This window comes from Boleophthalmus pectinirostris, unplaced genomic scaffold (assembly GCF_026225935.1).
Source record: "Boleophthalmus pectinirostris isolate CB_2022bp ecotype Guang Dong unplaced genomic scaffold, ASM2622593v1 HiC_scaffold_9, whole genome shotgun sequence".
NCBI classification, from domain to species: Eukaryota; Metazoa; Chordata; class Actinopteri; order Gobiiformes; family Gobiidae; genus Boleophthalmus; species Boleophthalmus pectinirostris.
Window position 1 is genome coordinate 8,457,317 of NW_026571541.1, and position 26,158 is coordinate 8,483,474.

General features: G+C 39.2%; 3 protein-coding genes across 3 annotated transcripts in view; 1 reads left to right on the top strand and 2 right to left on the bottom strand.

Annotated features, from left to right (window-relative positions):
- LOC110161939 (alkaline phosphatase-like) overlaps window positions 1-6,226 on the bottom strand; it is a 23,204-nt gene extending 16,978 nt beyond the window's left edge. The window contains exons 1-3 of the mRNA XM_055147857.1: window positions 6,172-6,226; window positions 5,788-5,885; window positions 1,545-1,832 (exon numbers count right to left, since the gene is read on the bottom strand). Of these exons, the coding sequence (XP_055003832.1) occupies window positions 1,545-1,832; window positions 5,788-5,885; window positions 6,172-6,226 (441 nt within the window). The remainder of the gene's footprint in view (window positions 1-1,544; window positions 1,833-5,787; window positions 5,886-6,171) is intronic.
- A 1,727-nt stretch (window positions 6,227-7,953) lies between these two features.
- Window positions 7,954-17,069, bottom strand: LOC110153603 (inositol-tetrakisphosphate 1-kinase-like). The gene is made up of 10 exons (XM_020917513.2): window positions 16,873-17,069; window positions 16,385-16,409; window positions 15,582-15,704; window positions 14,293-14,410; window positions 13,336-13,437; window positions 13,205-13,245; window positions 12,079-12,244; window positions 11,259-11,326; window positions 10,283-10,445; window positions 7,954-8,671 (listed from the first exon to the last, which is right to left on the bottom strand). The coding sequence occupies exons 1-10, from the start codon at window positions 17,067-17,069 to the stop codon at window positions 8,547-8,549; spliced, it is 1,128 nt and encodes a 375-aa protein (XP_020773172.1). The 3' UTR covers window positions 7,954-8,546.
- Window positions 17,070-17,203: 134 nt separating this feature from the next.
- On the top strand, window positions 17,204-24,555 carry LOC110153583 (proteasome subunit alpha type-6-like). Its single transcript, XM_020917490.2, has 7 exons — window positions 17,204-17,468; window positions 18,808-18,902; window positions 21,419-21,500; window positions 23,339-23,494; window positions 23,579-23,757; window positions 24,175-24,269; window positions 24,393-24,555. The coding sequence occupies exons 1-7, from the start codon at window positions 17,393-17,395 to the stop codon at window positions 24,448-24,450; spliced, it is 741 nt and encodes a 246-aa protein (XP_020773149.1). The 5' UTR covers window positions 17,204-17,392; the 3' UTR covers window positions 24,451-24,555.
- The last annotated feature ends 1,603 nt before the right edge of the window (window positions 24,556-26,158 follow it).

The following is a 26,158-nucleotide window of genomic DNA, read 5'->3' on the forward strand; positions in this document are numbered from 1 at the left end:
GTAGCATACTCCTGTATGTTCTCGCTATAATCAAAGTATTTTAAACTGTGGTTTGAAATCATTTGTTCATTTGTCAATAATGTGTGTGTGCAGAGCTCCAGAGAGCCTCCTCCGGGCCCCTGTCAATGGGGCCATAGACATGTGGTCCGTGGGCTGCATTGCCGCTGAGATGTTCTTGGGAGTTCCTCTGTTTCAGGCTAGAGACGAGCGGGACATGATGAGGCTCATTGTGGAGACTGTGGGACACCCTCACAAGTCCTGTCTGGACCAGGGTCTCCGGACCAAAATGTTCTACACAGCCACTCCCAGGACAGAGACAAGTGGACATATAAGGTACGTCCAGCTCCTTCTGTTCACTGCTATACGTGTCATCACTCTGTGTGTGTGTGATATATATATATATATATATATATATATATATATATATATATATATATATATATATATATGTAATTGTGTGCTCCTGTTTCAGAGTGGTTTGTTGTCCACTCGCAGGGTCACACGTCTGGAGAACATCCACAAGGTGAGAGCACACCTCATTTTTACTCAGGGCACAGGTTGAGTCCTAAACTGTCTCAAAGTCGTGTGTTAGGGTTTTGAAAAACAAAAGAGGTGTTGGCCACCGACTCAAGTGCTGCTGCTTCACACTAGTGTTGTAGTGCTCCTGAGCAAGGTACATCCCCACCTCCAGCCACAGTTGTGTTGATAGATTCAGCTCACATATGGTTGGGGCAGTTGATGTCACACTTGTGATTGTAACATTGTAAAGTAGAGCCACAGGTGCAGATGTGACCCTTTGTGTGTGTGTGTGTGTTTCAGAGAGACCCCCGGGGCCCTCTGGCCTCCTGTACCCCCACAGAGAAGCACGACCGGGCCGTCTTTGTCAACCTGCTCATACGTATGCTGGACCTCAACCCAGAGACGAGGATCAGCCCCAAGGAAGTGCTCGAGCACCCCTTCCTCACCATGAGCCACCTCAGCGGCGCCTAGTGAGTACCCACTGTCCCCTCACACACACGTCACTATATGTCAATGGAAACGAATGAGCAGAAGAACTTTAGAAGGGTGGAGGCAGCGGTGCAGTAGGTTGAGTGGTCGCCCACCAACCAGAAGATGTCTGTTTCAAACTTCACACTGCAGAAAGAAGAGAGGAGACATGCATTACCTCCAAAACCTGAGCAGCAGTGGCATAAAGACTATTAAATGGTCACATTTTTACCTTCCAGGCGCTCAAAGCACTTTACACCACAGAAATACTACATACTACATACTACATACTACATACACCAGTGTACACAGACACGGGGGCAGCATTTCTCCTTTAAATCACTAACTGTGTTTGTGTCTTGTCTTTCAGTGTGATGCAGAGCCACTGGCTTCTGTCCAAAGTGAGTCAAAGTGCTCAAGACCCCGCCCCGCCCTCTAAGGCTCCTCCCACTATGGTAGCCTCAAGAGGACAAACTTCTGGGCTAAAACGCAAACGCGAGGAGCAGGCGTCTGTGAGCAAAAAACACAGGAGCTCCAGTCCCAAGATCAGCACCCACCAGGGCCACCGAGCTCAACAATGGCAACAGGCTCAACAACGGCACCAGATTCCCCACGGCCACCAGGGCCACCGAGCTCAACAATGGCGACAGGCTCAACAACGGCACCAGGTTCCCTACGGCCACCAGGGCCACCGAGCTCAACAATGGCGACAGGCTCAACAACGGCACCAGGTTCCCTACGGCCACCAGGGCCACCGAGCTCAACAATGGCGACAGGCTCAACAACGGCACCAGATTCCCCACGGCCACCAGGGCCACCGAGCTCTCCAGGGCCCCATCATCAGCCTGTATCCACAGGAAAGAGAGCTCAGGAGGACCGGATTAACCTGACTTCTCGGAGCTCTCCCAAAAGGACCAGGTCTGAGGGCCAGCAGTGAATCTGGCTCCGGCCTAAAGCTACAGCTTCATTCGCTGATCAAATATGAATAAACATTCAGCCTCAAACCTTCCTCATTTTGAGACTTTTATTTCACAGATTTTGTGAACAACGAAGTAGAACTAGTAGCTGGTACCACACACACACATACACCCACACACACACACACACACACACACACACACACACACACACACACACACACACACACACACACACACACACACACACACACACACACACACACACACACACACACACACACACACACACACACGCACACACAGAGGGTGATTCAAACGTCCCTTCACTTATCTGTCAGTGCACGTTGTGTCCTTAGGCAAGACAGTTCACCCACATTGCCTAGTATGAAAGTGGTGTGTGTGTGTGAGTGATGGTGGTGGTCGGAGGGACCGACGGCGCCGATTGGCATGGGAGCCGCGCTTCCGTCAGTCTGTCCCAGGGCAGCTGTGGCTACAATAGTAGCTTACCATCACTGGGTGTGGAGAAAAAGAAGAATGAATCTATAAATGTTCTGTAAAGTGACTTTGTGACATATGTCTGTGAAAAGCGCTATAGAAATAAAGACTTACTTTGAATCATAGACTGTGTATATATCAAGCCCCGGGGTTTTCAAAATGGCCGCCCATTCAAGTCAATGGATCGAGCTCAATGGTGCGTGATTCCAGATTCTCCTTTAGCCCGGTGAGGTACTTCCGGTGGCTGTGGGCCGACTGAGCATGTGCAGCAGTGTCTTTTCTCCCGCAGGCACACGCAAATGCATGTGAGCGCACGGAGTGCGGGCTCGTGTATCACATGATAGCTTTGCCCAATCAGAGCGAGAGGAGCTAGAGCGGAGCCGGAGCCAAGGATTATAAAACGTTTTTTAAGACAACTGAAGGGTTTTGGACTGAGAAAAAGTTTATGATCTAAATATAAGTAAAACTCACCAACAAATCTGACATTTTTGAAAGGTGTAGGTCCCTGTCAGCCGAACACGAGCAGTTTGTGATTACTTTACCTCTATGAGTAAAATTCTCTCTCAGCCCAGAGGATTTTTTTCCACTGAAGTTCCAGTGAATGTCACTACGTCAACTGGAGGCAGCTACAAGGAGCAATACCCTATCCAGTTATTTGAATAGATTCATGATATATATAAATTGACATAAATGGACAAACAGGAAGTGATCATGGGCGCATTTCCGGCTCCATCGACTCTGACTCCAGTTGATTTTAGATTGAAAAACTGTCCCTCCTCTCTGTGTTACTGCTGCTGTGAGCCTTGTTTTTTTGGTCTTAAAACCATCTCTACATGATCATGGAGTTTTTATTTTGCTATTTTGCCTGTAAATAAATTCCTAATCTTAACCTGCTCCAAACTCACCCCTGTAACTGCAAGCCTCGGTGAGCTTCATTTGACTGGAGCTGAACGCTGTGGGTGGCGTCACACTCTCTTAGTGCACTTCTTTATACAGTCTGTGGTTTGAATGAGGAAATATGAGCTACTGCTGCTTCTGTCACAATGTGTCGAGTCCTGTGCTCATGGAAATAAACTTCTCCTGCGTCAGAACTTCAGCCTCGTGTCTTTTCTCTTTTACTCTTGGATTATTACGATTTATTCTACAGCAGAATCTGTGTCTCTCCTGGTGGTGTAGCACAGGCCACTGGTCATGTACTTCAAATACACCCAAACTTTATTACCCAACCCAAGTTCTAGCAAAGTTATAATGTTGTTGCATCATCAGAAATGTGCCTGGGATAACACTGAAATTTGAATAGTCCTGAATCTGGCCATAACTGTGATTGTAAAATTGTCTTCATATTGGTGTTATTAATTAACTATTTTTATTCAGATATCAGCCACTTCTGTTATGTTCTGGTGGTACGCCCCATGTAGGGGCTTGTCCTGCCATGATGGTCCCTCCAGCACCTCTTCCTCTGGACCCCACTGTCTGAGACATTCTCTGAGCACCTCATCCTGCGGGGCCTTGTCCTTGATGTACTCAAGGAGCTTGGATGTTTCATCCTGGACAGTGGTTCCCACACTCACTAGTCCTCGGCCTCCGTCCTTCCGGCTTGCGTACAGTCTCAGGGTGCTGGAACCCTCCATGCATGGTCAGGAGCTTTCGTGTCTTAACATCTGTGGTCTGTATCGCCTCCTTTGGCCAGCTTATGATACCTGCAGTGTATCTGATCACTTGCAGGGCATAGCTGTTTAACATGTAAATATATATAAACATGTTTTATATATATATATATCCTGATCGTTCACTTGTTTGTTCAGCCCTAATAATAACTGCTGTGGATGAGCAAAATAGTGAATGACTTATTAGTTAAATGTTTTAATTATTAGTTAAATATTTTAATTATTAGTTAAATGATTGAAAACAAAACAGTGTTGCTCCTGTTATTATATGAAGTCTGTCTGTTGCTGCCTTTTTGGTCAATGAAGTGATTTTTACAATTTCCTAGTTTTTCATCGACTGTGTTATTCTTTATTGATCAGAGTGTTTCTTTCTGCTTCTCTCTCTGTCTCTCTTCTGTCTGTGTATGTGTCTCTCTCTCTGTCTCTCTGTCTCTCAACGTTTCTGTCTCTCTGTGCTTCTCTCTGTTTCTCTGTGTCTGTGTCTCTGTCTCTCTGTGTTTCTGTCTCTCTGTGCTTCTCTCTGTGTCTCTGTGTCTCTGTCTCTCTGTGTCTCTGTGTCTGTGTCTCTCTGTGTTTCTGTCTCTCTGTGTCTCTGTCTCTCTGTGTCTCTGTCTCAGTGGTCCAGTCATCTGAAAGGTTCATGTCCTGATCTTCGTGCTTGTTCATAGGAGACACACTGAGTTGAACATGTATGAGACTCACTTCTGTTTATGTTTTTGCAGAGGTTCAACGTACAAATATTAACCACTGAACATTCTTAGTTCACTTGTTCAATGTTCAGTTTAGAATTCCTCAGTAAAGATTTGTTTTAACTTTCAGAAAACCAAAATAATGATCCAACGATTTTTGTGAAAGTGTACAGAGATTAAAAACACAGTGAGGCACTTCCTGTATCACCACATGACAGAGTGTTTTGTGTTTGAGACAAAACTCAGCCTAAATATGCCTTTTAACAAATGATGGCCCAGAGAAGTGAAAAACCCTCTCTAAAGGTGCACTGTCACCAGCTTCTCTCCACTGAGATGTTACCTGGAATGTTCCACAGTACGACATTACATTATTTATTTATAACTGACGCCATGGGGTTAAGTTACATGTCAGATCAATGGAGAGGCGAGCTCACTCACAGTAACAATGTATGTTTTAAGTAAGAAAAACCCATGATAATGAGTCACTGATGGATGAAAGTTAAAACCGTAACAGGACGTCCTCAAACACACACCTGGAGTTGTGTTTTGGTTCATTCACATGTTTGTGAGACAGAGACAGACACACACACACACACACAAAATAAAAACAAACACCAAGGTTTAAAGGTGCACGGTGTAAATTTTCTGGTGGAGAGCCTGCCATCTGCTTGTCTCCATGGTGATGTTATTGCTTTGCCTGGTACGTTCCACAGTATGGCATTAAACAAACATATCTTGCATTTATTCATTTACAGATATTTTTACGTCTCAAAACTATGGCAAAAATAGGCCTTTTGACTGTGAGGAGTTCCACTTGTCCACAGATCTGACCTGTAACTTGACCTGGTGACTTAACCTCCATGGATATAGTTAAATTAAATGCCACATTGTAGAACATTTCAGAAACAAACAACAATGAGCAAGTGCTGGACCCTCTACCAGAAAAGTTACACAGTGCACCTTTAATATTCTTGTGAAAAATTATTCTTCAGTTATAAATATTGAATAACTTTATGAATATGGTTCTCTATAGTACAGCACGTTCTTCTGTAAAAACAACTGTAATTGCAGTCCGAGCGTCTTTTGAAGGTGGTCATTTGTTGCCGTAGGAACAGCTGTGTCCAGGGCTAAAAATAGACATGTCTTTATAGTGAAGAGGTCAAAGCAATCAAGTCCACGCTCTATGATAACTGATTTGCCACATATGTCTCTGGGTCCTTATGTCAAGAGGCTAGGTTCGGCAATAATCTACATCATTCAGACCATATCCTCTGAATTACAGTTTGGATAAATAGATTAAAATATAGATTGAGATTTTTTGGGAAATATCCCTCTTGTGATTTTTAGACAATATTATAGCAATTCAAAAGTGAACAGTCCTTTAAATGTTTGATATTTATACTTAATACTGACAGCATGCTGAGGGTGTTCTGCGTGTATCTTTATAGGGAAAGTTCAAGGTTATCATGGTGACACAATGCAGACATTAGCATTAAAGGGACAGTCTGGAATTTGACATAGGACCTCATTTCCGACTTAGCCAGAATGTTGGAGAAGTGTGGAGACACTTTTTTAAATATTCCATCCAGTCCTTGTATTTGCAGAGGTCTCTGGTGCTAGGCTAGTGCATGTCAATGGCCATAGTTAGCCTGCCAGTAAAAACAGTCTTACCCACTCCACAAAACACCCAAAACAAATCTATTATTATGCCAAACTGAAGATGTGAATGTCTGTGCCAATTGAATATTTTAAAAAAATAAATAAAACTAACCTTGCATCGCATGAATTGTCACATGTTGAGGGACTATTTTCTCATATATCAGTCAGCCACTGCCAAGCTTTCTATCAGGAAGTACAATTCGCTGCTGCTGCTCAGACATAAATCCTTCAAACGCAAGGTTGGTTTTTAAGTCTAAAATTATTCTATCAACACTGACATTTACATTGACAGTCTGGCGTAATAATAGATTTGCTTCAGGTGTTTTGTGGAGTGGGTAAGACTGTTTTTAGTGGCAGGAGAACTATGGCCATTGACATGCACTAGTCTAGCACCAGTGACCTCTGCAAATACAAGGACTGGGTATAATATTTAAAAAAATCTCCAACACACTTCTCTGGATAACTAGGAAATGAGGCCCTATAGCCAACATTTCGAACTGTCCCTTTAACATTGTCAAAAAATAAAAATAAAAATAAAAAATTAAGATCATCTGAAAATAGAAACTGTAAAAAATACAAAATTGATTGTTTCTGTGGAGATATTATAGCATTGCCTGGAATGTTGCACAGTTTGCATTATACTCATCTATTTCCATGGTCACAAGTAGCTGACACAACCAAGCCAAGTTACAGCTCAGATCGGTGGGGAGGCGACCCAGTCACACTTAGAATACACTTTTCCAAGGACTTTTTAGTAAGATAAAAACCTGTTTTTAATAAATGTCTCATAGCATACAGTTCAAAATTTCAGGAGATGCAACAATATCTCCTTGGAGTCCAGTAAATGTAGGTAGAAAAGTTGCATAGTACACCTTTAAACACATCTTCAGGAGCCTGTGATCAGTACAAGCTTTTATAGTCCGGTTTACAGGGTTTGATTTTTCAAAAAAAAGGTGAGAGTTTGGTGAGGTGCTGGCTCATGCTTACTATCTTGCAACGTTATTTGAGAGGAACTTGTTTAGCAGCCCCAGGTGTATCTTTTTCTGTTCAGATTGTGTTAAAATCATACCCATATTCAAGTCTAACAGGCCCCAGACAGAGCAGTGCCTACAGTTATGCTGGTGACAATAGGCCTCCTGTTTCCTGGTTACTCAAATCTCGGTGTCCTTCAACCAATATATTCACAATACCTTCTCTGTATGTGTCCAAACTTTCCCAATCTGTACAACTTTATCTCTAAAAACATGGGTAGTCCTTTATTGTGCTCATTCCTAATTTATACTACATACTGCAAATTTGGCTCATTTTTTTTTTTTTTTAATAATGATGAATAGGCACTTTTGTTTTTCCATCAATGTTGTCAAAATTATAATACAGTTACACTCGATCAACAAGAATTCCATTGCTAACTGGTGTCATTTTTGTTTATACTTACCTTAGAAAATGATATAATCCAACGGCGCCCTCTACTGGACAAGCTACTGATGTGCACTTTGAAAATGTATGAATGCTCAGTATTTGTGAAGACAATGCATATGATTTGATATTTTCTTTTATTCAGACACTTTTTTTTGCTAAATAAAGTGCATTGTATAGAGCTCATGTTTCAAATACACAGTCAAGATCTTGTGACATACAGAATAACATATGGTAAGACTAGAATATTGTCAAAATGTGAGTTACTGGCGCATTAGAAACCATTATTTTTATGTTGGACTGGAGAAAATAAAAACACAATGAGATGAATTACAAAAGTGAACAAACAAACACCAATACTGGCCAATCAGAGAGCTGTAGGCGGTATACGCTTTTGTCAACAAATAAGGATACAGAGAAAAGATACAACTTCATTTTGATTTCATTTTAAAATTACATTATTTTCACATTCAGTTTAATCTTAGCATGGATAGAATATAATTAAAACCAAGCTTACACCCATAAGCAATTTTTTCCACAATATCATTCCGATTATTTACATTTTTACTGTAGTATAACCCAAAGTAAAGTAAACAGCAGAAGCTGAAATCATTGACAAAGCTTTTTCTAATGCATAATTTCTACTCAGAAGCAGAGAATAGCTTTGTTTAAATAAAGTGAATAGAGTTTGTCCTATATTAAACACTGTGCAGTTAAATGCTGTTGGTAATAGAGGACTCGTTGGAGGTGGTCACCTGAGGGTCAGAGGGTCCACTGTCCAGCAAAGTCTTAATGTGGTCCAGTAAAGATGAGAAGAACTGGGGCACGCCTTCATAACCTACACATAACAAACATATGTCCATTTTGTTATTTACACAGAAATTAGAACAGGATTGTTTCTCAAAGTATGGATCAGACACTGCATCGGATGATTACCTCAAAAAGTTGTGAAAGTGTAATAAATATAGCAGGGGTCACCAAACTTTTTTCTCTGGGGGCCACATTATCGCTCCTGACTGTCATCGGGGGCTGTGGTCGGGTAGGCCGATGAAAGAATACATGCTGTTGAGCAAACAAGTCCGCCTTCCTATCTTCTCTCGTTTGCTCTTGCCAGCTAGCATACTCTTTGTGGTAGGTTTTGTAGTGACGATGCAGATTATATTCTTTGAAAACCGCCACACTTTCTTTACAAATCAGACAAAGTGCACAGTCCTTACACTGAACAAAAAAGAAAATAATCGGCCATCCACTGTTCTTTGAAAACTCGGCACTCTCTGTCAACTTTTCGTACACTCGCCATTTTGCTGTCCTTAAATAATTATATGACATATTTACATTTGCCGCTGATTTTGCTGCCAAATTTTCGTCACCTGACAAGCTCGAGATCAAACAGCAAAAATCAAACACACAAGCAACTTTCTGTAGTGCAATTAAATATAAATATAAATACTTCATATAAATATCACCAATAAATCAATAAAATGCAGATGTACTATTATTTGCCAAAAAGTAATAAAAAATGAGAACTTTTGAGGACTGCCTCATAGGGCCAGTTCAAGTGGTGGGGGGCTGAGGGTCTGGAGGGCCGGTCAAAGGGGCGTGGTGGGCCAGAGTCAGCCCGTGGGCCTTAGTTTGATGACCCCTGGTATAAAGGAACTTAACTAGGACTACTATACAATACTGTTCACCTGGCTCCCCCTAGAGGCTGCTGTAATGCTGCGAGACACAGAGGAGAGACACTTTTGATACTTCTTCTTCTCAGTTTGTCCAGACACAGATCTGCTGACCCTACCTGACCAGTCTTCCTGTTAAACTGCACTGAGACCTTTGAGACACACAGGCATCTGAGAAGCGGCAAAACTTGAATTTCCCTTAGGATCAATAAAGTTTCTCTTTCTCTTTCTCTACTAACCAATTTACTGAGCTCATAGATTTTATACGAAATAGGATCTATAAACAGTTTACTCAAAACACACATTTTTTATGCTTCTTTATGTCTTTACTGAGATTAGGGGGGCATTCAACAACTGGAAATTGTAATAAAACTAGCTGAGCTCTAAGATGAAGTGTGACATTCTCTAAATAGATGAGATGGGGAACAAATATTTCTGTAGCCTTTCTGGCCACAACCAATCTCTTGTCCAATAACTCATAGTGTTTTACCTGGGAAAAGTATTTCAAGACCATATACTCAATACCAATTGATAAGAAAAAGTGTATTTTTCCAACAATAGGATGTAATTTTCAACACAAGAATAGAACAAGAATAGTTAGTGTTAAAAGGCCCACATTACTCTATTTTCTGATCTTAGTTATAATGTTTCCTCATCACAAACAGACCTGGAGTTGTGTTATGTTTCATTCACACATGTTAAACACACAAACACTGTTATTCTTTTCAAATTCCACTGTGTTTTTAAACTCCATACACTTTCAATAGACCCTTTACCTGGGAATATATTAAGGTCTATGACAGTCATGGTGTGAGTGTGGATGTTCACTATCACATCCACCCCGAACAGAGCCATCTCCAGCTGAGCCCTGAGCTCCTTCACCAGGGCAGCCAGCGCCTCAGAGCTGGGCGTGGGCAGCAACGGCATCTTCTCATCCAGCTACAGAACAAATACAGAGATTAAATATTAGTTTAGTTTTAGTGTATACATTGTTTTAGTGTAGTAAAAATAACAAAGTAATAATAACAAAGCTAATCTATAATCTTTAATTTAGACTGAGAATTTATTGATCCAAAAGAGAAATTATTGTATTGGCTCTATTCATGCTTATTTTACAAACCAGGAAGACATTTAGAAATATGCAATGACAATTTATGGTGTATAGTAGTTACTAACACTGGACTAGCCGACCAACTGTGATAAAACCCACTGAAATAAATGTGATCAGCGGTAAAACGAAGACTGCATACTTATGTGCTGTTGGGAATCATCTTCACTTTGACGTCTCATCTCTTCTAATCGCATGTACCCAGTGCGCTCGGAGTTGTGTGTCAGTGGAGAAATGACGAAAACTGAGGTATGGTTATAACTGTTGACTTGCCGAACATAACTGAACTCTACAATGTCATGGAGATGGGGAAGAATACTGGACCATTTTCTCATTTTTCCGAGATGTTGTTGCGAACAGAGCCCAAAGGTTGTCATCTCATATTTCCAAACGTCTTCCTGGTTTGTGATGTAAACATGAATAGAGCCTATTACAATAACAAAGAGTTTTAAAAAAAGTAAAAATGGGAATAAAACTTCTAAATAAGTAGCAATAAATTATAGCAAGAGACTGGTGTCAAGTAAGGCACTGTAATTATACAAATGTATATGTATATGTACAAGTAAGTAAAAAGACAAAAATAAAATAAAATCTATAGGACTGACAAAATAAAATATATCAACATGTGTCTTAAATGTACTTACTGCATTCAGGTCTGAGCTGGACTCTGGTTTGGACACTTGCTGGCTGTTGAAGAATATTGTTTTTCTGTCTGTAAAAAAATAACAACAACCTTGGTATGAAAAAAAAATTACATATCAATGTGAAATTGTGTATTTGAGTCTGCTGATGATGGGTTTTAGATAACATCATAACCTACTTAAGTCCATGTTGTTTTTAAAGGGCCAGTAAACACCAAAATCACTTTTTTCTACTGATCAGGTGTAAAAATGGGTTTAAAATAAAAAATATATACCTATCCCTGGCCTTATTTTGGAATTTTAGTGCATATTTGTTAAAAATCAGACTTTAGGGTCAAAAGTCGTGTCTGTCACTGCCTCTTTAGGGTCAACTACGGCCAGGACATTTGAATTTTCGGGTTAGACTAACAGCCACAAATGAGTCAGATGCAGGTTATTACGTAACAAGCTTAGCCCTGGCACAAATGTCCACTATGTTCCAAAGTCCGGAGTGCACCAGTCCATGCCATGTTGGATTGTTGTGGCTGTCACTTGGCTGTCAATCATCTCTCCAGAGCCTGCCCCACACCTGCTCTCCCAAACCTGCTGGGAACTGCCCACTCTGGAGGATATATTTTAAACTCCCATAAGATTTTGCTTATGAGAGTTTAATGGCTCTTTAATTAAGATAACGGTTGGGTTAACTCGACATAAACAGTGCAGTATAAAAGGTAGGATTTGTACGTTACTCTTTGCCTCAGTTCATGTTGATGTCATTGCTTTGTGTTGACGATTCCACAACATAACATTTCTAGTAAAAAAAATAAGAGTGTGTGAGACTGACCACAGGGCCCAGAGGGGAAGTTCTTGAGTGAGGGTCTCTCCACACAGAAGTGCCTTTCTCCGATCACAAACACTTTGTGTAGAACAGCTCCGTGGTTCACAAAACTCTGCAGGATACAGGGAGGGTGAACATCAGCCAGCCCCCCCTCACTGAAGATCAGGGACATCTGAGAGAGAGAAACATGAGACAGATGCGATTAAATGGCATAATGTTTTGTTTGTGAGAGAAGAACATTTCCAATTGATACTTTGCAGTGATATCACACTGGGGGTGTATTATAATGCATGCAGTAAATACAAAATGGATTTAAACAGCACATTTTCAGGAACCTGTGATCAATATGAGTGTTCTTGTTTCTGTTTAGGAGATTGCTTTTCAACATAAAGGTAAGAGTAACTGAAAAACTGTTTGCTGATGCTATCTGTCTTGTGACTGTAGTTTTATGTGTGTGAGACTTGTTTAACAGCACACATCATCTCACCTGTTGTATTTCCAACTAAATCAACACTTTCTGGTGTCTATCAACGGAGATAGATTATTGCTCAGCCTGAAATGTGAAACAGTATAGCATTAAACTAATCGATTTCAGTACAGACCAGAGGTTAGGCCAACAAGCCAAGTTACAGGTCAGAACTGTGGAGAGGCAAGCCCTTTCATAGAAAGCATGTTCATAGCAAGTATTTTTGAACAATACCTGTAACTGAATAAATGTAAAATAGGTAAATTTAATCCTATATCAAACATCTCAGGTGATAAGTATTGCTGTGAAAGGAGTTCATTTATGAAATAGTCTTGACAGAGAAATCAAAGGACTGAGAAGAATATTGTCATTTAAGAAATACATAAAATCTTCATAAAGTAAAGTTAAAGTCAGTGATTAAAACATGTCAATACATTTCATTTCAAAGTGTTAAAGAGTTGTCTAGAAATGGAGGCAGATAATATTATATAATATATAATATTACTCTTCTTTCTGCTCCTTTTCATTCATTTGTTGTATATTTAACATTATGACACTGTTGATGTCTTTATATATTTTATAAATAAAATGATATAAATAAACTCCACTGAAAAAAATAAACCTGCACCTTTGAATTAAATTTGGTAAAAAGTATGTGCCACTTACCTCATGAGAAAGGGAACCGTGAGCCACTCTTGTTTTACAAACTATAATCAAGAGAGAGAAAAAAAAACAAAAACAAAACATAAAATAAAGTAAAAATACAAACAACTGAAATCGTGACAGAGTGAACTGACTAAGAGGAAAGCTGAGGCTGTGCTCTTTCACGGCTCGATGGATGGACGACAGGTCGGAGTCACTGGGGACCTCGAGGTATGGAGGGCTGCAGATGTGCCAGTCTGGACAAATGAAAGTAAATTAAATAGGACTTAAAGGACCCATATACACTATTTTCTGATTTATGTTAATGTTGTTTCCTTATCAAAAATATACCTGGAGTTGTCTCAACAGAATGTAGCCAATTTCAGCAGTCGCAAAGAAGCCGAGTAAATATAAGAGCATGGCAAGTCTTAGATGGGTAAACCATTATCCATTTATCGGTGCACCAAGTTAGGCATCAAAAATATATATTTATAATTAGTTAATCAGTAATTATTCAAATTTTGCTTTTTATCCACAATACATAGAATTGAATCCCTTGGCGAGCTACTTGGAAGGTGGTGGAGAGCTACTGGTATATCCCGAGCTAAAGGTTGGAGCCCCCTGACCTAGTAAAACGCCCTACCCTTTCTCTTTATCTGAAACCTGGAGTTGTGTTTCATTTACACATATAACACACAAACCCTGCAAATTTAGGCTGAGATCTTCTCTCAAATAGAAAAATAGAAAATTCTCCACGGTGTTTTTAAACTCAATACACTTTCACCAGAATCAGTTGGAACATTTCAGCCCTGGAATTGCCAATCTCTACTCAACAAAAGGGAGCTGTTAACCTGAAGAGTTTGGAAATGCAGACAAACTAATAAACCAAGATTACTGAAATATGTGTGAATGAAGCAAAACACAACTCTGAGTATGTTTTTGAGGAAGTAACAACATTATAACATGGCTTAAAGCTCACAAGAGTCAATTTTGTGTACTAAAGACCCATTAAAAGTATTAATATGTGTTCAAATTAGTATCTAGTTACAGTTATAATCCAGATAAATGTAATTCTCATTGTGTTATACATTGAGCAGTCCTACAGTGTGTACCTCTGAGTGAGTTGTGCAGTTTGCTCATGATGCGATACGAGGCGAAGCGGTCAAGGAGCTGGGTCATGGCGGGTAGAGGGTCCAGGATGACAGTGTGAGGGTGGGCTGACACGTACTTCTGTCAAAGAAACATTAGAAACCAAACATTGGGAGTATATTTTTTAAGATTTGTAAGACCTAAATTCGCTCCCATCCGCCTTAAAGCTTCTCCAGAGTTTACCTGCTCCTCAACCTTCATCACCTCCCTCCAAATACTCCTCCCTGCTGCTCACCATCATTCTCCTTCACTCTCCTCATCCTCTCATCGTTCCCTTCACTCTTCTCATCGACTCATCATCGGCCTTCACTCTCCTCATAATCTCATTGTCTCCTTCTCATCCTCTCATCGAACCCTTCACTCTCCTCGTCCTCTCATCTCATTGTCCCCCTTCTCTCTTATCATCCGCTCATTGTACCCTTCACTCTTCTCATCCTCTCATCGACCCCTTCACTCTTCTCATCCTCTCATCATCCCCTTCACTCTTCTCATCCTCTCATCGACCCCTTCACTCTTCTCATCCTCTCATCATCCCCTTCACTCTCATCATCCTCTCATTGTCTCCTTCACTCTCCTCATCCTCTCATTGTCTCCTTCACTCTCCTCATCCTCTCATCGTCCCCTTCTCTCCCCATCTTCTCATCTTCCCCTTCTCTGTCCTCATCCTCTCATCATCCCTTTCATTCTCTTCATCCATTCATTGTTCCCTTCACTCTTCTCATCCTCTCCTAATCCCTTTCATTCTCTTCATCCTTTCATCGTCCCCTTTACTCTTCTCATCCTCTCCTCATCCCTTTCATTCTCTTCATCCTTTTATCATCCCCTTCTCTCTCCTCATCCTCTCCTCTCTCCTCATCCTCTCATCATCCCCTTCAATCTCCTCATCCTCTCATCATTCCCTTCACTGTCCTCATCATCCCCTTCAGTCTCCTAATCATTGTCTCCTTCACTCACTCCTCTCATCGTCCCCCTTCTCTTTCCTCATCTTTTCATGAGTTCAAGTGTCAAACTTTATTAAATACACTCCTCATTAACCCTCATACATATGTCTTGGTTAAAATTATGATTACATTAAATCATATGAATCCGATGTTATCCCTCAGCAGTTTAATTAAGTTATATTTTCACAGTATACCCAGCTTTTTAATGAGTAGAACCTCTAATTCACAATTTTTCATTTGCATATACTACTATATAAATATTGTACTTAATGTTAACTATTAGCAATGTTAATGTATTTTATGTATTTTACCTGGAAGTTGGCGAGGAGCAGCTGTGATTGGTTGTCATGTTCGGCCTCCACTATAACATCAGACAGTTTGTGAACAATAATGTCAAAAGGCCCCTGAGGCTCCAGAGGTTGGCTCAGGTTTATCTGGAAAAATAAAACCTTTAAGTTCTGATCTATGTTTTAATGTTGTTTTCTCATCACAAACATACATGGAATTTTGTTTTATTTCATTCACACATGTTTAACACGCAAATCCTGCATATTTAGGCTGAGTTTTTCTCTCAAACTCTCCACTTGTGAAGTCATGTGGTAATAAAGGAAGGTAAAAGGTAGCTGCTGACTTGAAAACTACTGCTTCATGACATCACAAGGTTGAACAGAGCATTGTGAGCTTTAGAGATGTAGACAGATTAATAATCAGTCATGTGTGAATGAAACAAAACACAACTAATGGTATGTTGTCGATGAGGCAACAACATAATAACATGGCTTAAACCTCACAAGAATCCATTTTGCATTATAAAGGATCTTTAAACCAGTTCTTTAAGTAATTTCAGTCACCTTCATTGTAAGATTACACAGCCTTTCTTAGGAGAATCTATTTAGTGTACAATGGGAGGTGGCTGCAGGTGGCCGTGACATGGAGGGCAAAGACTCCTCACATCTGTGTTTGACATTTGTGACGAATCCACTTACAAATGTAAATATATAAAATACACAAATTATAAATGTGTTTTAAATGCATTAAACTTTGTTCATTTTCAAATAGCCACATCATTATGAACAATTTTATTTAATTTTATCTAGATATCAAAGCTCCTTACCTCCACTACTTGTATTCCATGGCCCCTGTAAGCAGAAATGAAAACAGTGAGAGTGTTAAATTAATGTTTTGGACAATATTCAACACTTGAAATTGAAATTTTGAGTTTTAAAAGTCCTTCTCATCACCATGAAGATTTTATTTCTTTGCCCAAAATATTTCAAGGTATTGTTTATTTTGCATTATTCAATCCTAGGTGTTTGTAGTGCTAACATTTATCCTCTACTGTGAGTGTTGTTTCCATTGAGGTAGATAAATTAATGTCATACTGTGGAACATTCCTGGTAAAACATTAGCATCTCCATAGAGTTCAAGCCAAAAATGCTACATAGTGCACCTTTAAAGTTCGATTAAAATCTATAATTTAAAAAGATCTGAAGGTGCGTTTTTAGTTGTTTACATTTTTACACGTGCTCCAACATTCAGCAAAGTTCATTCAGATTTAAAATGTAAAAAAAAAAAAAAAGTTAGTTCTCTACGTGGACTTACGCACAGAACTGTGAAAAGGCGTCCAGGTTCATCCTCCGGCGCTTCTTGTCGCTCAGACAGAAACCCACGCGACGCGACGCCATCGCTGCTTTGAGTCTGGGGCCAGAACCACTGAACTGACAGCGACACGGCGGCACGTCCAAGTGTCTAACCCACTCCTCCCACCCCCAAACATCCATACACGGTCTCCCCGTCATACCTCTGTCCTGCTCTTGGCATGGGTGATGGCTGAAAGCCCGTCTGACCGGTATTCTAGCTTCCTTGATTGTGCTGTCCAATAAAATTCAAGTAGGGAGCGCTCTTACGCGTCAAATAAATGAAAGAGAAAGTAAAAAGTATTCGTTGAGGAAGTAGCTACGCGGTCCAGATTGTAGCACAGTCATGCTCTTTTACAAACTACAATATTTGGCGTTATAATAAGAAAAGAAAAGCGTAAGTAACCGTAACCCAGACGCGCTTTGAGTTTTACGCACAAACAACATCCTGTAAGTTCATTTGAGGTCGGACGAGAGACGGCGACATGTCCCGCGGCTCAAACGCAGGCTTTGACCGACACATCACCATATTTTCACCCGAGGGCCGCCTCTACCAAGTCGGTAAGACGCTTCGAGTCTAAAAATAGTCAAGTTCAAGCCAATTATTATTTATTATCACCACCACCTGAATTGTGTAAGCTGCTCCAGGCTCCTCCAGGTGGAACAAAAGGCTGCTAAGAATAGCTCACGCAGCCAGCACAAGTAAACTAGTGCTACTTAGCCAAGCCATTGTAACTACGGTCCCATTCTAACCCCGGGCCTTAAAAGTGCACTGTGTAACTGAGAACGGTCCAACACCTGCTTGTATCCATGCACACGTTATGAATGTTCCACAGTAGAGCATCAAACTTATCTTTCTTCGTGGTATGTGACACCACCAAGCCAAGTTACAAATAAAATCTGCAGAGGCGCAAACCCACTATTTTTTATGTTTTAAGCACTAAATAGCTGTAATTCATAATTGCAAGATAGACAAGTTTAACTCCATACAATGAGACTTTCCAGGCAAACCAACATCACCATAGCAGCAGACGTCCACCACAAACGTTACACAGTGCACCTTTAAGGGGGGGGAAAGCTTTAAGGCAGGGGTCTCCAACCTCTCCCAGGAGCTACCAGTAGCTCTCCACCCCCCTCCAGGTAGCTCGCAGAGGGATTTCTGAATTACACGTATTGTCCTGAATAAGTAAAATTTGATCAATTCAATTCCTATTATCATTGTACATGTGTTATTTTTATGCCTAACTTTGTACACTAATACATGGATAAAGGTTTATGTTTTATAGACATCTAACTGTACCCGATACTTCTAAAACTAAAACTAGTAGCTCTCAGGCATTTTTTTTTAGCTCACCGGAGGAAAAATGTTGGAGACCCCTGCTTTAAGGACAGGACATTCCACTCCACTCTAGTCAGTAACAGGGTTAACAATGAGTGGACATTAACTACCTTGATGCTCAGTTTAACTCATGTGGTTCTTAATTCAACTATAATGATGATTACTTTGCACTGGCTTGTAATCATTCTTCGTTCACTCATGGTCATGGTCATGGTCAGCTTGTGGAGCCACGACGGCCCTGAAGCAGACTGACAGAAGCAAGGCCGCCAATGTGTGCCATCAGCTCATTCACTTAGTTACGTCTTATTTATGCAAAGGCAAGGTGGGTGAAGTGACTTGCTCAAGGACACAAGAGTAGCAAACACCTGGGAATGAACTAGCAAATTTCGGATTGGTTTATACTGCTCAAGTTTTGTCCTAATTTAGTCCTTAGTAATATCTGGTTAACTCCTGGTTTTGACAGACTGCTCTTCTAGATAGTAAGCAAAAGCATCCTTCTACAAAGAACTCCTGTAAGGTATTTGAATCATGTTCATTTCTAACATGTCTTTTCTGTTGCAGAGTATGCCTTCAAAGCCATCTCCCAGAGCGGACTGACCACAGTGGGGGTGCGGGGGTCTGACACTGTAGTGGTGGTCACACAGAAGAAAGTCCCTGTAAGTGTAGTTCTGCTATTGCCTGATTCATCAGCCAGTTTCACTTCGTTTCACTTCATAGAAACCAGAAACTGTCTGACTTCGCAGTGTAAGAATTCATTCGCTCGACGGTCGGTGGTACTTTTGATCATTTAACCAGTCGCTGCTATTTGGTAGTCAGATATGTAATGTGCCACTAAAGGGGCTAACTTGTATATTGAGCTTTTCCCCAATCCCATAGGAACAAGGGCAATAACGTCTTTCCCCTTCATGAAATTCATCAAACATTCTCTTTGTTCCAGCTTGTCAACACAGAATATATGACTCTTCGCTGATTAGCTGGTGCCAAAATTTGCACTCCCAGGATTTTTGCGAACCGTCTAGTGTAGTGCTAGTTCTGCTAATCCTGAAATTGAAATGCATGCAATTACTGTATTAGTTACAGTGTTATGAAGTAACTGAATACATATACCAAGATCACATACTCAGAGTACTCATTTTGGGTAACTGTTTTCCGGTACAGTTACTTTTACTTGGTGGTACTCAGAATAGAGTTATTTTACTAAAATCAAGAAATTACATGGCGGTTCTTGATTGCGATTTAGGATTTAAACTGTACAATATTGGTGAGAATAACTGACAACATGGCTCTTACAACGTCTGCATGTGTGTTTTTTCCTTCTCTATGGGCTCTTATCACGCTTATGTCACAAATCAGGAAGACATTTGGAAACATGCAATGACAATGTCCGGCAGACTCTGTTCGTAAAGTAAATCTGACAAAATCTAGGAAAAAATTTGAAAATGTCCCAGTTTTCTTCATCTCCATGTCATTGTAGTGTTCCATTATGTTAGGCTAATCAACAATTACAACCATACCTCAGTTTTCATCATTTCTCCACTGATGCTGAGCTCACTGGGTACATGCGATTAGAAGATTCAAGATGATTCCAAACAGCACATACATATGCAGTCTTCATTTTACTGATGATTACATTTACTTCAGTTGGTTTTATCAGTCGGTCAGTGAGCCCAGTGTCGGGAACAACACCGGAAGTTGTCAGCGCATGTGTCCAAATGTCTTCCTTGATTGTGACATAATGTGAATAAAACCCATTTAGTGGTAAAAGCATAACAAACAGAAACAACATAAAGCATTTTTTAATCCTGTGTTGCTATACTGTAATGTAAATACAACTCTATGTAAAAGTTGTCAGAGTTTTCAGTATACAGTATTGGACCATGCATTAGTACGTTCCGTTAAAATACATTTTAATGCAGGTATTCTGTATTCTATAACTAAATACATGATTCAAATTATTCTGCCCATCACAGTTTGGTTATTCCTATCTCCCCGATGTTTTTAAGTTAATCACAATCATAACACACCAGCAATTACATTATTCCAAAATGATTCACTGATTTTGAGCTACTAATTAAGATAAGAAAAACCTTTTTTTGTCCAACAATGGGGAAATTAGTGTTGTAATGCAAAGTTCAAGAACAGCAGGAGAATACAGAAGAATGCATGCAATGAATGAATGCAAAATAAATAATAATATATTAAAAGACTTAAAGGTGCACTGTGTAACTTGTCTGCTGGAGGGTCCGTCACCCGCTTGTCTCCATGGAGATATGCCTAGAATGTTCCACAGTATGGCCATAACTTGGAGACACACAGGTTGGATTTTTCAGGAGCATTAAGATCAGAGACAAGAAATATAAAATTCTTGTATAAATATAAATATAAAAGAGTAGTAGTATCTGTTGGCCGATATTTGGACTTTTTACCATATCGACAATCGGGCTTAAATCTCCAGCACGGGCCGATATGTTGTTTACTTTACTTACTTTAGTGCTTCAGTGCTGAAAAATGTGACTACACTGTTCTCCAACAGGCCTGCGGTAAAAAATTTGGTGTAGATTTAAATTACAGAATTTGGGGAAAATAATCAAAATTGGCCTCACATATTGGCCCCAAAATATCGGCAGAGCTTATCGGCCATTGGATTCTCTGGATTATTGCTCATGCTATTCTTTTGTTGGCATCAAATTAAAGTGAACAACAAAAAATATATATATAATAAAAATAAAAAATCTAAAAATGAACATAAATACATATTTCTATGATTATTTGCCTTGTCTTTGCTGCATGAACAAAAGGAACAGGAAGATAAATCTTATAAACCCTGCTCCTTTCACAGATAAATTTTTTTTATATTTTGTTAATAATCGTTCCCCACTCCAAAAACAAAACCAAGTCACCAATCAATAAGCCACATGTGTATTACAATATCTCTCTTGTGCCTTCATTAACTTTAAACATTTCCCATTGTCACATCTATTCTAAACAATGAAAAACATGTATCGGTCTATTTTACTTCGAAGATAATCCAACAATGATCGTGCGAACTGAAATTGTGATTTTGATTTGATTGATATTGTGCAGCCCTAATGTAAAGTGAGCATTTTTATCACATAACATAGCAGTTTATTGCGTGCCCCGTCAGTGTAAAATAAAACTACTATATGTGCAGGACAAGCTTCTGGATTCGACCACTGTGACCAACATGTTCAATCTCACGCCCAGGATCGGCTGTGTGATGACCGGACACAATGGTGAGTCCCTGTAACAAAGTGGGTTTTTATTATATTTATTTGAGCATAATTTTCCATACATTACAGTAAATGCATATTGATTTAAAAGTGCATTGTGTAGCTTTTCTCCGTGGAAATGTTATTGCTTTGTCTGGAATGTTTCACAATATGGTATTAAATCTTTTTATCTTCATTGAGACCAAACCAGACCACGTTCTAGGTCAGATCTGTGGAGAGGCAACCCCGCTCACAGTCAGAATACCTGTTTTTCTAGGTATTTTTGAGCTATAAACCCATCTGTAATTAAATAAATGTAAAGTAGAACTGTTTAATATCATACTGCGGAACATTTCAGGCAGAGCATTGACACCAGAAAAGTTACACAGTGCACCTTTTAAGTACATAGCTGAGTTGCTCAATAGGAGTAGGAAGAAATTAAAAAGACATATTTTCCTACCCCTTATTCAGGAATTTAGAATTTAGTTTTAGTAGTTAGTGCTGTGTTTGCTGAATTTAATTACAATTTAGAATATATAGAAGTATTTGTAAGTATTTGACAACAGCTGTACAAGAATATTGGAAATGACTCACAAAAGAACACAACAAAAATACACAATGCAGCAATATTCAGTTCAGTTAACTTGCCAAGTTTTCATGATCTGCATTTTTGTGGCTACTTTGTCCCATTATTTTCATTTGCCGTATCCAGCTTCACACCTTAACGTACATTCCTGGGTTCTTGTTTTGTTAAATTATCACACATCACATTGTTAATTTAAATTGACTTTATTTGCCAATTCATTTCAGTTGAACAGATGAGGTATAAAGGCTGTCTGCTGAATTCAGTGAGACGCTTCAGTGTAGTTGTGTGCGTGGGGTTGTTTGGATTTTATTTAAAGGTGGGTGTGTAAACGTGGAGGGGCTGCCACTAGCTTGCCTCCATGGAAAACTTATTGCTTTGTCTAGAATGTTCCACAGCATAGACTAAATCTACCCAGCACTATGCTACATTACTATTCAGTTCTGTAGAGTCGTTCCTATTAACAGAAGGAATTATTGTATTTTTCAGCAATAGAAACACTCATAATGAATAAATGCTATATGGATATGTTTAATGCCATACCACGGAACATTCCTGGCAAAGCAAAACTTCATCCATATCTCCAAGCACGTGGCTGATCCTGCATCAGAAAACTTCCACTGTTCACCTTTAATTTACAGATTTTTGTTTAGTTGTTTGTAACTGTTTATTTTGTAATTAAGTTATTTTACATTCATAACAAAGTATTATTCTTTTAATAAACACTGTCTGGTATGAGGCAGACTTGTTTGAAGTCTGTCTCATATTCTGACCACCTTGGGTCAGCTTCCCCTCAGTGACCCTGATGACAATGTAAAGGCACTCGGAACAAATCACATAATATATGTCGTGTGTGTGCAATTCAACAATAGGAAATGGTTTACAATGTGCAAGGTTAATGAAGTGTGTTGTGCTGCATTTTGTATTACTGCTACTAATACTTACATAAGGGTGTTTTTGTACTACAAAGTTACATGAAGAATTGTGTTCATTTTATTGATGCTACTACCTTTAAGGTTTTTTGACTAATGTTATGGGGTCAACTATTTGCTTGTCTACATGCAAATGTTACCTGAAAAGTTCCACAGTATGGCATTAAACATATATTATTCTGTGCACCTCTCTACAGGTTTAATCTGTTACTTGGCCTTGGTGCCATAAGCTTATGTGTATATCTGTATAATATGTTTAATGTCATACTGCAATAACAACTCCATGGCGAGTTACATGCAGCACTTTTAAGTACATTCCACCTCTGAATGTGTGTTTTGTGTTGTAGGGGACAGTCGTTCCCAGGTGCACAGGGCTCGAGTGGAGGCCGGGGAGTGGAAGTATAAGTTTGGTTATGACATCACTGCAGACGTGTTGTGTCGGAGACTGGCTGATATCTCACAGGTCTACACTCAGAATGCAGAGATGAGGCCACTGGGCTGCTGTGAGTATGGCACTGGTAATCAATACACTAATACACATAACTGTATAACCACTTATCCATGTATTTTGTATTTTCCATCTTTAGGTATGATATTAGCAGCCATAGACCCCCAGCAGGGCCCTGTGCTGTATAAGTGTGACCCAGCTGGTTATTACTGTGGATTCAGGGCCACAGCGGTCGGGGCTAAACAGACAGAAGCTAACACTTACCTGGAGAAGAAACTCAAGAAGAAACCTGAGCTGACCCATGACCGCACTGTGCAGGTACAAACTACACCAACATGTCTGCAGAAGGTGATTAGTGTAAATACAAACAAATAAATATGGGATTATAATGTTATCTCTGACCTTAGTTGAAAATCTCTTGAAACATTATTGAAAAAATATATTTTTAAAAGTTTCCATTCATTGTTCCATAAACATTTCGAAAAATTTAAATATTAAGAGTTCTAACACATCATTTAAAATGCAAGATTCTGCCAAATGTTTTAATAACTTTGTGGTTTATAAAGTTTCAGAAACAGATTAAAAAAAAAAGCACTATTGTCAACAGTGCACTGTTCTAAAACCCTATGAAAAGATTTCAGGATACCTGTAATAATACAATTCAGAGTATTTAATTGTGAATTTTTATATTGTTATGTGAGGTCTGTAAGAAAAAGCTTCTCTGTCTGTTTGTAGATGGCCATCTCCTGTCTGTCCACAGTCCTGTGTCTGGACTTTAAGGCCAACGAACTGGAGATTGGAGTGGTCACCAAAGACAAACCTAAATTCAGGTAATTATTCTGCAATTGTTTAGTAAGTGAACTGGAATTTTAAGATTTTTGTGGTAATTATTTACAGCATAATCATCCCCGTGTGACTTTTGACAATTTTAATATTTCTTTCTTTTTTCTCAGAACACTCACAGAGGCAGAGATTGAGGCACATCTCATCACCATCGCAGAGCGGGAGTAGTTGGTCATGTTAGAATTTGACATTACATTTTTATCAGATTTTATTTTCACCATCAAATGACACATTAACCCAACTCTACAAACTCAATAAAAGCAATTCACATGACGTTTGTGTTGATGCAGTTTATCTCCCATTTAAACCAGCAGATGGCGCCATTGGGTTGTTTCTTATCTTGCCACTTGTACAGCTAAAAATCCACAGGGTGCATTCACACGTCTGATTTGTGCCCAGTTTTGTTCTGATATAGACGTTTCATTTGGGCCTGTTCGAGTTCTAGTTTAGTTTTAGTCTAATCCGGGTTTAGTTTCGGGTTTAATTCAAGTTTAGTCCTAATTTTTCTGAGGCATGTGTATGAACGTACTCGTAAAAGTATGGTGGAGGTAACTATATGTATATTTAGATATTAAAACCAGGCAGAGTTCACTTCTATTTCATTTCCTTTTACTCTGCTCACTTTTTTTTTTTTTTTTTTTTACCTCTTTATCATCTTTACCTAAATTATGTTAACTGTTAGGCAAAATAATAACTATATGACCATATAACTATTTACAAAGATATGGTAAGATAAGTTTTTACCTTTATTTGATACTTTATATTTTAAATACATTAACATAAGTAGCATTTACAGAAAAAAAAAGAAAAAACAAATCAAAACAGAACAAAAGACAAACACAACTCAGACAACATTCACACAACACACAGACAGCAATGATACTATACAATACAGGATCCTAAGATATACATGTCTCTGATTTTATCATCGCCACACTTATATTTGTAAATTAGTGAAGAAAGCAACTCTATGTACAACAGAATGTACATAGAACAAAAATGTATTTTTATGGAAAACAGGAGCAGGATGATTGTTTGTATCTGAAGACTGACGCCTTAAACTGGTGGATCGATGTGATTGATCGGATTGAGGAGGGGAAGTTGTTCTATTCATTTGGGGACTTGAAGTTAAATGCTCTGCGACCAATTATTATTATTATTTTTTTAATAATAGGAACATTAAAAAATAGTTGTTCAGTGTGACGTAAATTATATGCTGATCTAAATGGAATCAGAAACTCTTTTAAGTAAGGTGGGAACTTTGAGTAATAACATTTAAACACAAATTGCAAAAAGTGTAACTGTGTTCTGGATGTAAGAGAGAGTCAGTTGAGCGATGAATACATTTGACAGTTAAGTGCTGTGTTCTATAGGGACATCTTAATACAAACCTACATATACTGTTATAAATCTAACAATCAAAGGTTAGATGCTGAGGTGTTCTGATAAATTATGTCTGCGTCGTCGAGTATTGGAAGTAATTGTGAGGCAATTCTTTTTCTGACAGATAAAGTGAAGTTACTGGCAAAACATTTGATCCAAAGTCTCACTTGGTTTACACATTGTGCACTCAAATACATCGTTTATGTGTCCTCTCCTCTAGGGGGCAGTCATGGGCTTAGTGTGGTCACCACTGTATTTTATAACATTTCAGCCTCATTGTACTTTTCTATTTCAGGAAATCTATTTTGACCCTCGTAAACAAGTCCGTGTTCTGACCACTCATTCTGTTTAGCCATAGGTTAGAACTAAAGTAGACTACTCAGCTAATTAAAATTAAAATTAAAACTGTTGGCGCTTGCATCTTGTAATTAGTTGATCCAAAAACAAACAAAAACAGACAAGGTGTTTTTTTATTTATTTATTTTTCTTACTA